Source organism: Pipistrellus kuhlii, unplaced genomic scaffold, assembly GCF_014108245.1.
Source record: "Pipistrellus kuhlii isolate mPipKuh1 unplaced genomic scaffold, mPipKuh1.p scaffold_m20_p_17, whole genome shotgun sequence".
In the NCBI taxonomy this organism is placed as follows: Eukaryota; Metazoa; Chordata; class Mammalia; order Chiroptera; family Vespertilionidae; genus Pipistrellus; species Pipistrellus kuhlii.
Window position 1 is genome coordinate 24,308,003 of NW_023425482.1, and position 12,160 is coordinate 24,320,162.

Sequence of the window (12,160 nt, forward strand, 5' to 3'; positions counted from 1 at the left end):
GCAGGGTTGGGCATGATTGAAGTGATTACACCGAAGCTATTCTTCAGCTACAATGTGGGCATGTGTTGAGGTAGCTCTGGGTATATATCCTTTACCCACATCCTAGGTGGCATGTGGCACAGATCCCATGATTGCGGAAAGTATGGGTGCAGCCTGTGACCCCCCCCCCAAAAGACTTATTGCTAAGTGAGTTTGTGCCACTTAATCTTATCAACAAAGCCCCCCTTTTACAGATAGTAAGATAACAATCGCACATTGAAATAACAAGAGTTGTGGGGATATGACAAAGGCAGTGGTTTCATAACAGGATAGCGTGTTCAACAAGTGGCATTCCGAAGAGTTGAGCACAGCATTTCACATGGACTGCAATCTCTGAGCGGCAGGATCTGGGGGGCCCACAAAGACTGAATGACAGTAATCAGCCTTCACGATGACAAAGGAGTTAATCAGCATCTCTTTGCCTTTCTCGGGCAGCCTCTCCATCTCTGATAGCACAGAAATTATAAAAAGAAGTCTTCCTGACGGGTAAGGAATGCTTCCCAAATGATAATGCCGAAGACAATGGGAAGAAAACACACACGCACACACATACACATGTTTTAAATTTTTGAGATGTCTGAGACTGGATTCTAATCAGAAGCACTCTCTGAATGATGAGGCACGAGGAGCAGCTGCTTAGCACGTAGAGAAACTTAGGCCGGTCTAGGATTTAAATTCTTCAAGTGCCGCACCGGAGAAATCTCCATTTGATTGAACAAATGTAAGATAAGACCGTGCCTTTTAAGCACTGGAGAGTGAAGCACCAGAAATATATGAGGAAATTAGTTTCTCCAAATGTAGATCTTCTATCACCACCTATCATCTATCTATCTATATCTATCTGTCTATCTATCTATCTATCATCTACCATCTATATCTATGTATGTATCTTTCTACCATTATCTATCTATCTATCTATCTATCTATCTATCTATCTATCTATCCATCTATATCTATCATCTACCACTATATGTATGTATGTATGTATGTATCTATCTATCTATCTATCCATCCATCCATCTATCCATCTATCCATATATCCATCCATCTATAATCAAACAGCACCCATCAATCTAATTCATAGCTATACTCACAGTCAGTGTGTTCACTGGAGGGTAGTGAATGCCAGTTTCAGAGCAAGATGGTCCCCTTCCCTGTTTTAATCCTCCTGCCAGGGTTCATCTCCATTCCCATACCTTCCCATTCCTGCTCCCCAGCGCCAGCTTCAATACCTGCATTGAATTAAATTCCTGGAGGGTGGACTGTTTTCATTAATTGATTTTTCTGATTAGATTTTCAAAATGAAGTTCCAGGGAAAAACTTCTAAAATGTATTTATTTACATTTTCTTATCTGAATTGAATCTCACTGAATGTTATTGAGCATCCAGCGGGACCTGCTTATCCTCCTGAACACCAGTTGTGTGTGTGTTTTTCCTTTTCAACACATTAGTGCCTCTGTTTTCAAGGAAAAGGTATGTCCCAGGATGTTCTGTGATTTACTCAAGGGGGATTAGTGAAGGGGGTCTAACTTTAAACCCTAGAACAATTGCTGAGTTGGAAAGTTACAAAAGGCAGAGCTACCAGGGGTGGAATTTTTTATCAGATCAACTCCAAGTCATAACCCTGAAATTTCCATTGGGAAAAAAGAAGTTGGTTTTATTTTCTGTGAGGTTATTTAGCAAATACGCACATCAAGGAGTTTTACTAATTGTCCCAGAAGAAAGAATGTTGTCACGCTGATGGCCATAAGTTGAACACCTGAATCTGTTGCCAAGTTGATGTAATGGGAGTTTCAACATCACGTTGAAGTTTATGAACACATTTCTTAGCATTGAGAACGTGTGATCATAAGCATGTGGGAAACATAGGCATGTAGGGTTGAGCATGACTGTGACAGAAGGAGACACAATTCATATTTTGGGCAATGGGAAGTTATTTAAAATTAGTACCATCAGCCCTAGCTGGTTTAGCTTAGTGAACAGAGCCTTGGCCTGCAGATTGAGGAGTTCCTGGTTTGATTCCAGCTAGGGGCACATGCCTGGGTTGTGGGCTTGATCTCCCAGTAGGGGGCGTGCAGGAGGCAACCAATCAATGATTCTCTCTCATCATTGATGTTTCTATCACTCTCTCCCTCTTCCTTCCTCTCTAAAATCAATAATATATATATATATTTAAAAATTAGAACCATCATGCCCTGGATGGGTAGTTCAGTTGTTAGAACATTGTTCTGATATGCCAAGGTTGTAGATTCAATCGCCAGTCATGGTACATAAAAGAATCAACCAGTGAATGTATAAATAAGTGGAACAGCAAACCAATGTGTGTGTCTCTCTCAAACTAATACATTAAAAATTGAAAATATAAAATTAGCACCATCACAAGGTGTTTTAAGTTTGTTTATACTGGTGAAAAGAATATATAGGGAGTTCCTATGTATCTTTTAAAAATCAAAGTTGAAAATGAATAAAAACACTTCTTAACTGAACATTTTAGCAAGTTTTGGGGGGGTGTATTCACAGGTCAATTTTTTTTATTTCTCAAATCTCAGAGGAAAAATAGCCTGATCACTGTATTTTCTGCTCTGTGTTGGTTGGTATATAATACCAAACAACATATATATGTATGTATGTTTATGTATATATAAATATGGAAGTTCTCTCACCCACAGAAGACACAGCCTGAGGCTCCTAGGGCTTGGGGTAATATGTGAACCAACGCAAATAATTTAGGGAGAAGCAGAAGGACATTTTTTCAGGCAGTTTTTATATGTATATTTTAGGAGCTTATAAATATTTTGCAATATTTATGCGAGTGGATTGAGTTGCCTTTTGAATAGGAATTTTAAAAAATGTTAACACATCCCAACCCAATGGGAAATAAATAGGAGAGCAAAGGGCACTTGTGTGTTCTTCCTAGCCTGCCTTTACCGTCACCAAGTAGCAGAAAAATGTTCCAGAAATTCAGTCTTGGGTTTTCTAGTGAGTTACTGCTACTTGTGAGGTTGAGACTAGGGAGGGGGTTTGGGGGGAGACTCAGACAGAGCAAGCACTGTTTATTATACAGTTTGTACTGATATAATAAATTATATGTCCCCATGCCCTCATGAAACCTCGGGGAGACTCCTGCTTGCCTTAAAAATCAGGAACACTCCTCCAGATGTTGCAGAAGCAAAGAGGAAGTGTGAAGTCTCCCAGATGTGCAGCTTCCAGTGGGGTCATATTGAGCAACTAATCTAAGTGATTAGGTAGTCTTCTCAGTTTTACAGATAAGAAGCAATCCTTGGAACAGCCATGTTATTCATTGACATACTTTGTAATTGTAGATATGCATGTAGGAATGGCATGCTTGGGACAGTTGTATGTTATTCATTGACATACGTTTTACCAGTAGATATCTGTGTAACAATGTCATGCTGGAACCACATTTGACACTTGGGTAAGGAGCAGGTATTCTAACCATATCTTAGAGAATTCTGGCAGGAATGGAGTGATTGAGAAGAGTTTAACAAAGAAACTATTGACCACGGAATGGCCAGGTTAAGAGAGACAATCAAGGGATAGTGATCGAAGTTTGAGTAATGCCTATTATTTCTTTTTCCCCCTTTTCTTTCTGTTTTGCTTTATAGCCCTAGAAGTGTGATGTATTGAGTTATAGTATGATATGATCAAATCCTGAGACAAACAATTGTAATGAAATATAATAATGTTACCATCAGTGTTTTCAAATAAGCATAGATATCCAATTGAGTGTTCCCCAGATGGGAGGCTTTGATATGAAAGTTAGGTCAAGGTCAAATAAAGTATATAAGAACTCAGCTCTCTCCTGAGCCTGCCCTCTGCCTGGGTAGATTAGATTTCCCAGAACACTCTTGGGCCTTACCAGCTACTCAAATGATGCAGGGACTTGAACTTCTCACCTTTTACAGACAGATGATTGAATTAGACTATAGGAGTTTAAAAACAAAACAAAACAGAATTACAACTTGAGTGGGTAAGAGTGTAGCTCATCCTCAGTTTGAACTGAACCTCTATGATGTCCCTGGGTTAGAAGTAAGGGGGAATTATCTTTAATCTGAATAGTTCTCTTTCATTTGGGCCAGATGTATAAGACATATCCATTCAATAGGAATATACTAGGCTAGTCATGATCATTTTTTTTTTTATGGGGAGGGGAATCCTATGATACAGACTTCAGTAAAAATGCAGGGCACAGAAAAAAATATAATATTCTTATAGTAAGATAGATGGCTAATCTTTGAAATGGAAATAACTGCAATATCAATTAATATGGAACTAAGTTACCCATAATACACTCATAAGTGAACAAGGATGCACCTATAAGAAGTAATAAATTGAACTTCTATGGGCTAACAAGAAAATATCTCAGTCTGGCCAGCATGGCTCAGTGCTTGAGCATTGACCTATGGACCAGAAGGTCATGGTTCAAGTCCTGGTCAGGCACATGCCTGGATTTCTGGCTCAATCCCCATTGTGAGGCATGCAGGAGGCAGCCAGTCCATGATTCTCTCTCACATCGATGTTTTTCTCTTCCTCTTCCTTCCTCTCTGAAATCAATAAACATAAATATATTTAAAAGAAAATATCACAAAGACATCCATTGTGTGAATTAATGCCTATATCATGATCACATTTGTGGTTAAATGTTTATATACATATGCATATTTGTATGCATATTCAAGTAATGGCTTTAGAGTTATACACATATGTTTATCTAGGAAAAAAATTATAAGGGTAGAGAGAGGACAAAATACAGATTTTTAGAATAAGTTCAGGCCCTATGCAAATGTTGAATCTTTAACAAGAAAAATGAAATTATTAGTACAATTGACAAAGAGGCAGATAGATAAAGCCCTGAAAATAAATCAGAAGAAAAAACCACTTATTTTAGGACAGATGATTTTAGGTTATTCCATATGATTTTTAAAATGTTTAAAACATTACCCTGTTTTCATGATCTTTCTGTTTTTCTTAAGTATTTACTTCTTTTACAATAAAGGTGTAAGTAAACAATTAAAGTATAAATGTAGTTGAAAAAATAGTACCTTGGGATTTAGACACTTGCCTATGTTAATTCTGATGGGTATCTTATTCATCTGAGTTGATTCCAAAAATGCATTTACTTCTTTCATTTCAAATGTACTTGTGAGCTTCAGAATAATTTATCTTTGACCTCAGAACCTTCCAGCTATTTGTGTATTTACTCCTCTTGTAGCAGAATTGGAGCCCGTGATAAATTGTAGGATTCTTTTACTTGCAGGGTTTCCCTGGGTAGTTGAGGCTGTGTTATGATTTATACTTTAATTTGGTAGGCAAGAGTATGCCATTCAGTTTGCTTTAGATTGTATATTTTTGCAAGTTTTAAAAAAAGACGTGATAAAATGGATTTTTGCAAGTTATCTACTGCTGTCTACGAGTCTAATCTTTCTTAGTGTTGGCATCACAAACACATTCCAGTGAAATGTCAAAAGAAAACTGCAAATTGTGTGAGCGGGGACTTTTATGTGTTTATGTATTTGTGGTGTGTGTGTGTGTGTGTGTGTTGTGTGAGAGAGTGACAGAGAGTGTGAGAGAGAGAGAGAGAGAGAGAGAGAGAGAGAGAGAGAGAGAGAGGTATTTATACATTTATTTTTGAATGAACTGTCTGCTTGAAAATCATTCTTACATTTCTCTCTCCATCAGCAATTATAAAAACTGCCCTTCCCAACATGGACAGAGAAGCCAAGGAGGAATACCTGGTCGTCATCCAAGCCAAAGATATGGGTGGACACTCCGGGGGCCTGTCTGGGACCACAACACTGACAGTGACTCTTAGTGATGTTAACGACAATCCTCCAAAATTTGCCCAGAGTAAGTGAATTTCCTGCACTGGATGAGAATTTAAGTATAATATTATTCGAATTTATAATTTTCATTATTTATATTTATATTACAATTAATATATGTTATAATTATTCTATAAAGTTCAGATTTATATGATAAACACCCAAAAAGCCAATTGCCATCATTTAGTGTGGTTTATATACAAAGTATGGTAATTCACATATATACACCAAACAAGCAACCCTCTTGTCATTTGGTACTAAATGCACCCTCCTTTTACAAAGTTTAAATAAATTGAAATAGTTTCCAAATATTGAGTATGTATGTAGTTAAAGTCTTAGAGTTGCAACTGCAAGATGTGAGCATATTTCTCTATTCCATGGTTCCTTCCATTAAGAAATTTTGATAGAGTGATTAAATGCACCTCCAATATTGTTCTATCAATAGTTCTACTTGTCATATAAACTAAACTATATCTTCAGCATCTGAGGTGAAAAAGGCATATACAATTGCTGCAAAATAAATACTTTTTCTCAGCTGAGGGAACACCAGTGATCACTGACTGGACTCTTCGCTGCTAAGGACATGATCAGCCTCAGAAAACTCTCCACAGCCTTCTAGGCCACCGCCATCAATGAATCAGGGAGACCATCATCATTTACCAACATTCTTGTCTCATTGAACCCCTTTTCTTCTGAGTATTGGTCAGAGTAACTGGATCTTGAGAGATGATTGGGGAAGGCCTTTCTGGCATGGAGACTCTTGAGTTGAGGCATGAATGATGATTAGGAATTAGCTGAGACAAGGTCAGATCAAGAGATTGGGGGATGGGCATTGCACCTAGAGGAAAAAGCAGTCCAAACATCCTGTAGAAGAGCAGGTAGGGCCCTGCACGGGAAGGGATAGAATTTCACAGCAGGGGAAGCACAGAAGCTGGAGAGTTAGTTTAGGCAAGAGTTAGATGTATTGGATTTGTAGTCCTTTGTAAGTACCATGAGTTTTACCCTAACAGCACTAGGAAGCATTAAAAGATTTGAAGTTGAGCCAGGCCAGTGTGGTTCAGTGGTTGAGCAGTGACCTGTGACCCAGTAGGTCGCAGTTCGATTCCAGGCCAGGGCACATGCCCAGGTTGTGGCCTTATTTCCCAGTAGGTGGTGGGCAGGAGGCAGCTGATCAATGATTCTCTCTATCAATGTTTCTATCTCTCTCTCCCTTTCCCTTCCTCTATCAAATCAATAAAAATATGTATTAAAAAATAAGTTGAGAAAATGAGAGAAAAGATGTTAAATGGTAGCTTGAGTAATAGGATTTGATTTCAGGGAAATCAGAGAAAATGAAAGCTGGCCTTTGCCCAGTGTCTTCCCCACAGGGCAGCCGGTTAACAGGTGGTTGTAGTCATTCATGTCAAAGTGATGGTAGTCTTGGCAAGCCAGGGTATCTCAGTGGAAGTGGAGAAGGGTGCATAGTTGCAATAGATATTTGAGAGGTTATGATAACAAAAATCTAAGGAGAGATTGCATTTTTAGTTGAGGAGGTGAATTATCACATTTCTGACATGAAAGACTATTAGATGCATACTGGTACATTTTGCTGGGATAGGAAATACCACAGGAGAACCAGTTGTTGAAGTAAGAGAGCGATGAGAGGACAGAGAGAAAGACAGGGAGAGAGTCAGAGGTGGGATTGCAAATGACACAGTTGAGGTACCTTTGAGAATTTATCTTCCGAAATTTCGAGGTAGAAGGAACATGAAAGCTGCATTTTCACTGAGAAATTTCACATCATTCACAAACCAGACAACAAGGCAACCCCCTTTAACAAGGTTCTTAGAATGGAGAAATACCATTTCTCCCATCCTTCCCCCAGCCTCCTCTTTCTTTGTCAGTTGCCATTAGAGTTAATGCTCTAAGTTGCAACTCTTCTTTCTTGCAAAAAGGATTGTTTCACTTCAGCAGTGGCAGATGAGTTTCAGAAGTGTTAATAACTTTCTTAGAGGTAATAACCATTACACATGATCACATTGTTAGAGATGATGGGAGTTCACAGAATAGAGATAGCTAAAGAATTGTTCCATTTGCTTGGTTTCCCAAGGCTCTCTGCATCAGGACAGGCATTGAGGTGAGGTCCCTTGCTGCCTTATTTACTTAATAACTATTCCTGAATGGAGCATCTCAAACCTTACCTGGAATAAGCAGTCTGAGGGAAATGGAATCGTTGCACCAATTATGAGAGAATTGGGAAACTTATACTCAACAGTATGATTTTCAGTGCATGCCTTATGGCAAAACTATTAGGAAAACATTTTGTTCCCCAGTCCCGTCGTCGGCAAACTGTGGCTCTTGAGCCACATGCGGCTCTTTGGCACCTTGAGTGTGGCTCTTCCACAAAACACCACGGCCTGGGTGAGTCTATTTTAAAGAAGTAGTGTTAGAAGAAGTTTTAAGTTTAAAAGATTTGGCTCTCACAAAGAAATTTCAGTCGCTGTACTGTTGATATTGGGCTCTGTTGCCTAATAAGTTTGCCCACCACTGGCCCAGCCCCATCATTTCATGACTCTAAGGGACATCCTTCTGTTGCCATTAAATAAAAGGGAGTTCATGCTAGAAGGAGCCCTTCCTCATCATCTTAACTAATCTTGTTACAGTGGGTAAAATGAGCCCGAGTTTTTCCCAGGGACCCAGTGATTGAGTTCAAACCACAATTAAGCCATGTTCCCTAGATGTAATTTTTCCTTTTGGGTTTATATTGATAGTTCATCCAGTGTTCATTCTCCCCTTGTTTTTGTTGCAATGGGACTAACACGTCCTGGTTGTCTGGCTTTGGATTCCCCAGAAACAGGCACTGAGACAAGAATTTGATTATAAGTACTTTATCTCGGAGATGAGGCCAAGGAATGCCAGGAGGGAGGTGAGGATGCGAGAGAGAAAGACAGGGAGCCAAAGATACACATTACCGAGCCAGTTACCGCTGTGCGGGACTGGAGCTTAGCCCACTGGGGAAAACTCTGGAATACTGTAAATTAAATAAACAAGCAAAAGGGAAAAAAAACAACAACAGTAGAAATGTTACCCTACCAGAGAAGGGAGGAAGCTGGGATGGGAACGCTGGTGAGCGGTTTGAGGGCTGCTTCTGTGGGGCATTCATTTCTCTCCTGTTCTGGTCTGACAGGCAGGGACCACAGTGGATTCTGAAAGCCAGAGAAAACCCTCAGGCAAAGAAAGGCAGAAATTGGCAAATGAAATGCAGGGCACATAGGCACTGAAGTGGTAAGAGCCAGGGGTCATGTTTCCAAAAGCTTCCCCTCCACCAAAGAGAAGGAGGCACACTAAGGCAGCAGCCAAAGCGATCTGAATGAAGATGCCACTAATTAGCCATGTTTTACGGCGCCCACAGGAGAAGCAACACACACTGTAATTGTATTTTGCCTGGAGAGTTTGGAAAGTAGGATTTCCGGTTGTTCAGAGCAGCGAGGAGGGACTTGGGTAACAAACCAGAGGAGTGTTTTGTGTGTTGGAACAGCTTGCTGCAGGGCACAGCGGAAGTTTAGTAATTGGGTTTTATCAAACACGGTCTGCGAGTCTGTAAATACAGAGGTCACCGCAAAAGTGACTTTCTGTGCGTTACATCTTGCATCTTCCTGTGCTGAAATTAGCTTACTGTTTTATGGTGGGCAACAACGAATAGCCCCACGGGCAACCAATGTGATTGTACAAGCCATTGGAAAGAACTCTCACATAGATTCGCTAACATCCTGCTATCCAACTACACACTTGGTGCACGTGTGATGGGATAAATTCCATATCTCAGAAGAGTCTCAACAAGACCTCACGCCTTCTGGGAACTCTGTCTCTGACTCATTGAAAATATTGTGCATTCCACAACAAAAATAATGTTGAAACATCTTTTCCACATTGTAGTGGTAGCATTTGCACAAGTGCCCAGAAGAACGGAGGTGCCCAATAAAAACCGTGTTACCCCGAAAATAAGACATCCTCCGAAAATAAGACCTAGCTCATGGAAAGATAAGACATCCCCTGAAAATAAGACCTAGCGCAACTTTAGGAGAAAAAAATTAATATAAGACACTGTCTTATTTTCGGGGAAACAGGGTATTTGCTAAATGAATGAATGAATGGAATCTGCACGGTGCTCAGTGTTTGTCCTCTTTCCCAAGGTCTGTATCACTTCTCAGTACCTGAAGATGTGGTTCTCGGCACTGCCATAGGCAGGGTAAAAGCCAATGATCAGGATATCGGTGAAAATGCACAGTCGTCGTATGACATCATTGATGGGGATGGCACAGCAATATTTGAAATCACCTCTGATGCCCAGGCTCAGGATGGCGTTCTACGACTAAGAAAGGTAAGCTGAGAAAGATTTTGTTCACATTCAGAATACCTCTTGGGAACTTGAGTTTCGGGGTTTGTGGGAGTTGGGTGGACTCTCTGGTGAAGTCTTAGAGCAGGTAGAGGTGTCTCTTCTTTAGCTGCAGACAAAGTGGAGCTAATTTTATACCTCATACCTCTTGGCCCCACTTTGCATTATCAGCCAAAGCTCTGGGAAAGAGTTGCCATGGTGATGCTAGCCACCAATTTCATCTTATCTCTCCCATCTACATCACACTGCCTTTTCCAAAACTGCAGGAATGTGTAGGGAACTCAACACTTGAAAGGCAACTTTCAAGCAATGAGGGGTGCAGATTGGGGGACAGCTCCTATTCTTTGAAGAAATTATTTTGAGGCATATTGTCTATGGTTCCGAAGAGGATTTCCAGTGGGAAGAAGCCTCACTTGCCCACAGAGTTGGTGAGTTCAATGGCTTTTAATGTTTCTCTATATTAATTCTCCCCATGGCTGCCCTCCTGCTTCCTGGTATGTCTCCACAAATCACACTGACGTCTTTCTTTTTAATATGTTTTTATTGATTTCAGAGAGGAAGGGAGAGGTGGAGAGAGAGAGAGAAATATCAACGAGGAGAGAGTATCATTGATTGGCTGCCTCCTGCATATCCCTAGACTGGGATTCGAGCCCACAACCTGGGTTTGTGACTTGACCTTAAATCGAACCATTACCTCCTATGCATAGGTCAATGCTCAATCACTAAGCCACACCAACCAGGCTCATCATGGGTATTTAGTTTAATGTTATCCTTCATATCTCTGTCATGAAATAGTCCAAATTAATCTGTAATAATAAAAGCGTAATATGCTAATCAGGCTGGACAGACCTTCTGGACTTCAAACTGGACATCCTTCTGGATAAAGCCACTGTGGTGGAGGTGAGGCAGAGGAGATTAGGGCCAATCAGGCAGGCAGGTGAGCAGTTAGGGGCAATCAGGCGGGCAGGTGAGTGGTTAGGGGTGATTGGGTAGGCAGGCAATCTGGTAGGCAGGCCGGCCAGTGGTTAGGAGCCAGCAGTCCAGGATTGTGAGAGGGGTCCCAGATTGCCAAAGGATGCAGGACGGACTGAGGGAGACCTCCCCTCCATGCATGAATTTTGTGCACCAGGCCTCTAGTTTTTAAGTAGTTTTGCTTATTCATGAATAAGAAGATAGATAGTGAACCACACCATTGGGAGCCCATAATTTTTCCCTCTGTCCTGATCAGTATTACACTGAAATAGCTCCAAATGTACTCTGTAATTCTGTGTTATATTGCATAGGGATCTGCAATCCACTGCTCATGCTCTTAAAATCCCCTGTTGAAGAGATAGTGGCATGTTCTGGATTCACCTTTATATACAAAATACAATTTAAGATCAATTTTGAGAAAAACAATGCATTTATTTCAACTGTCTTTTTGAGCAACCCTACCTTTATACACAGCTTTAGTTTAGGATTCAGCATTGCAAAGTGTTTAAAAATAGAGTACAGTATAATTATGCTCAAGTCAATTATTGAATAACCCAAAGCCACATTTCTCTTGGCTAATGATTCCTAATGTCATTTTTATTGTTATTACTAACTGCCATCCGTTGTTGCCACAAGGTGCTTTTATAAGCTGAAGCAATTAGCCATTGGCTGTATTTTTATTCACAATTATTCATAAACTTAGAAGCATATACTACACATTTTAACACCAAGAAAACACATGCATTTTTCTCTAGAGAAATTGTGGAGGGGGTCATATTTTCACCATTCATGGGACCTCTTTTTTGTCGGATAAAACTCTAAGGACATTAGGATTTGGGGGGACACTGTCACTCTATTAAGCTAAGAATTAAACTGAACACAATCTGTCACACTTATCAGTGTTTCTGAAGAACTTGAAATTGCAAATGCA

At 40.2% G+C, this 12,160-nt stretch overlaps 1 protein-coding gene across 2 annotated transcripts in view; it reads left to right on the forward strand.

Moving 5' to 3' along the window:
• CDH8 (cadherin 8) overlaps positions 1 to 12,160 on the forward strand; it is a 290,013-nt gene that overhangs the window by 157,029 nt on the left and 120,824 nt on the right. For both annotated transcript variants that reach the window (XM_045582826.1, XM_036440793.2), the window contains exons 4-5: positions 5,740 to 5,907; positions 10,055 to 10,242. In XM_045582826.1, coding sequence (XP_045438782.1) covers positions 5,740 to 5,907; positions 10,055 to 10,242 — 356 coding nt within the window. The remainder of the gene's footprint in view (positions 1 to 5,739; positions 5,908 to 10,054; positions 10,243 to 12,160) is intronic.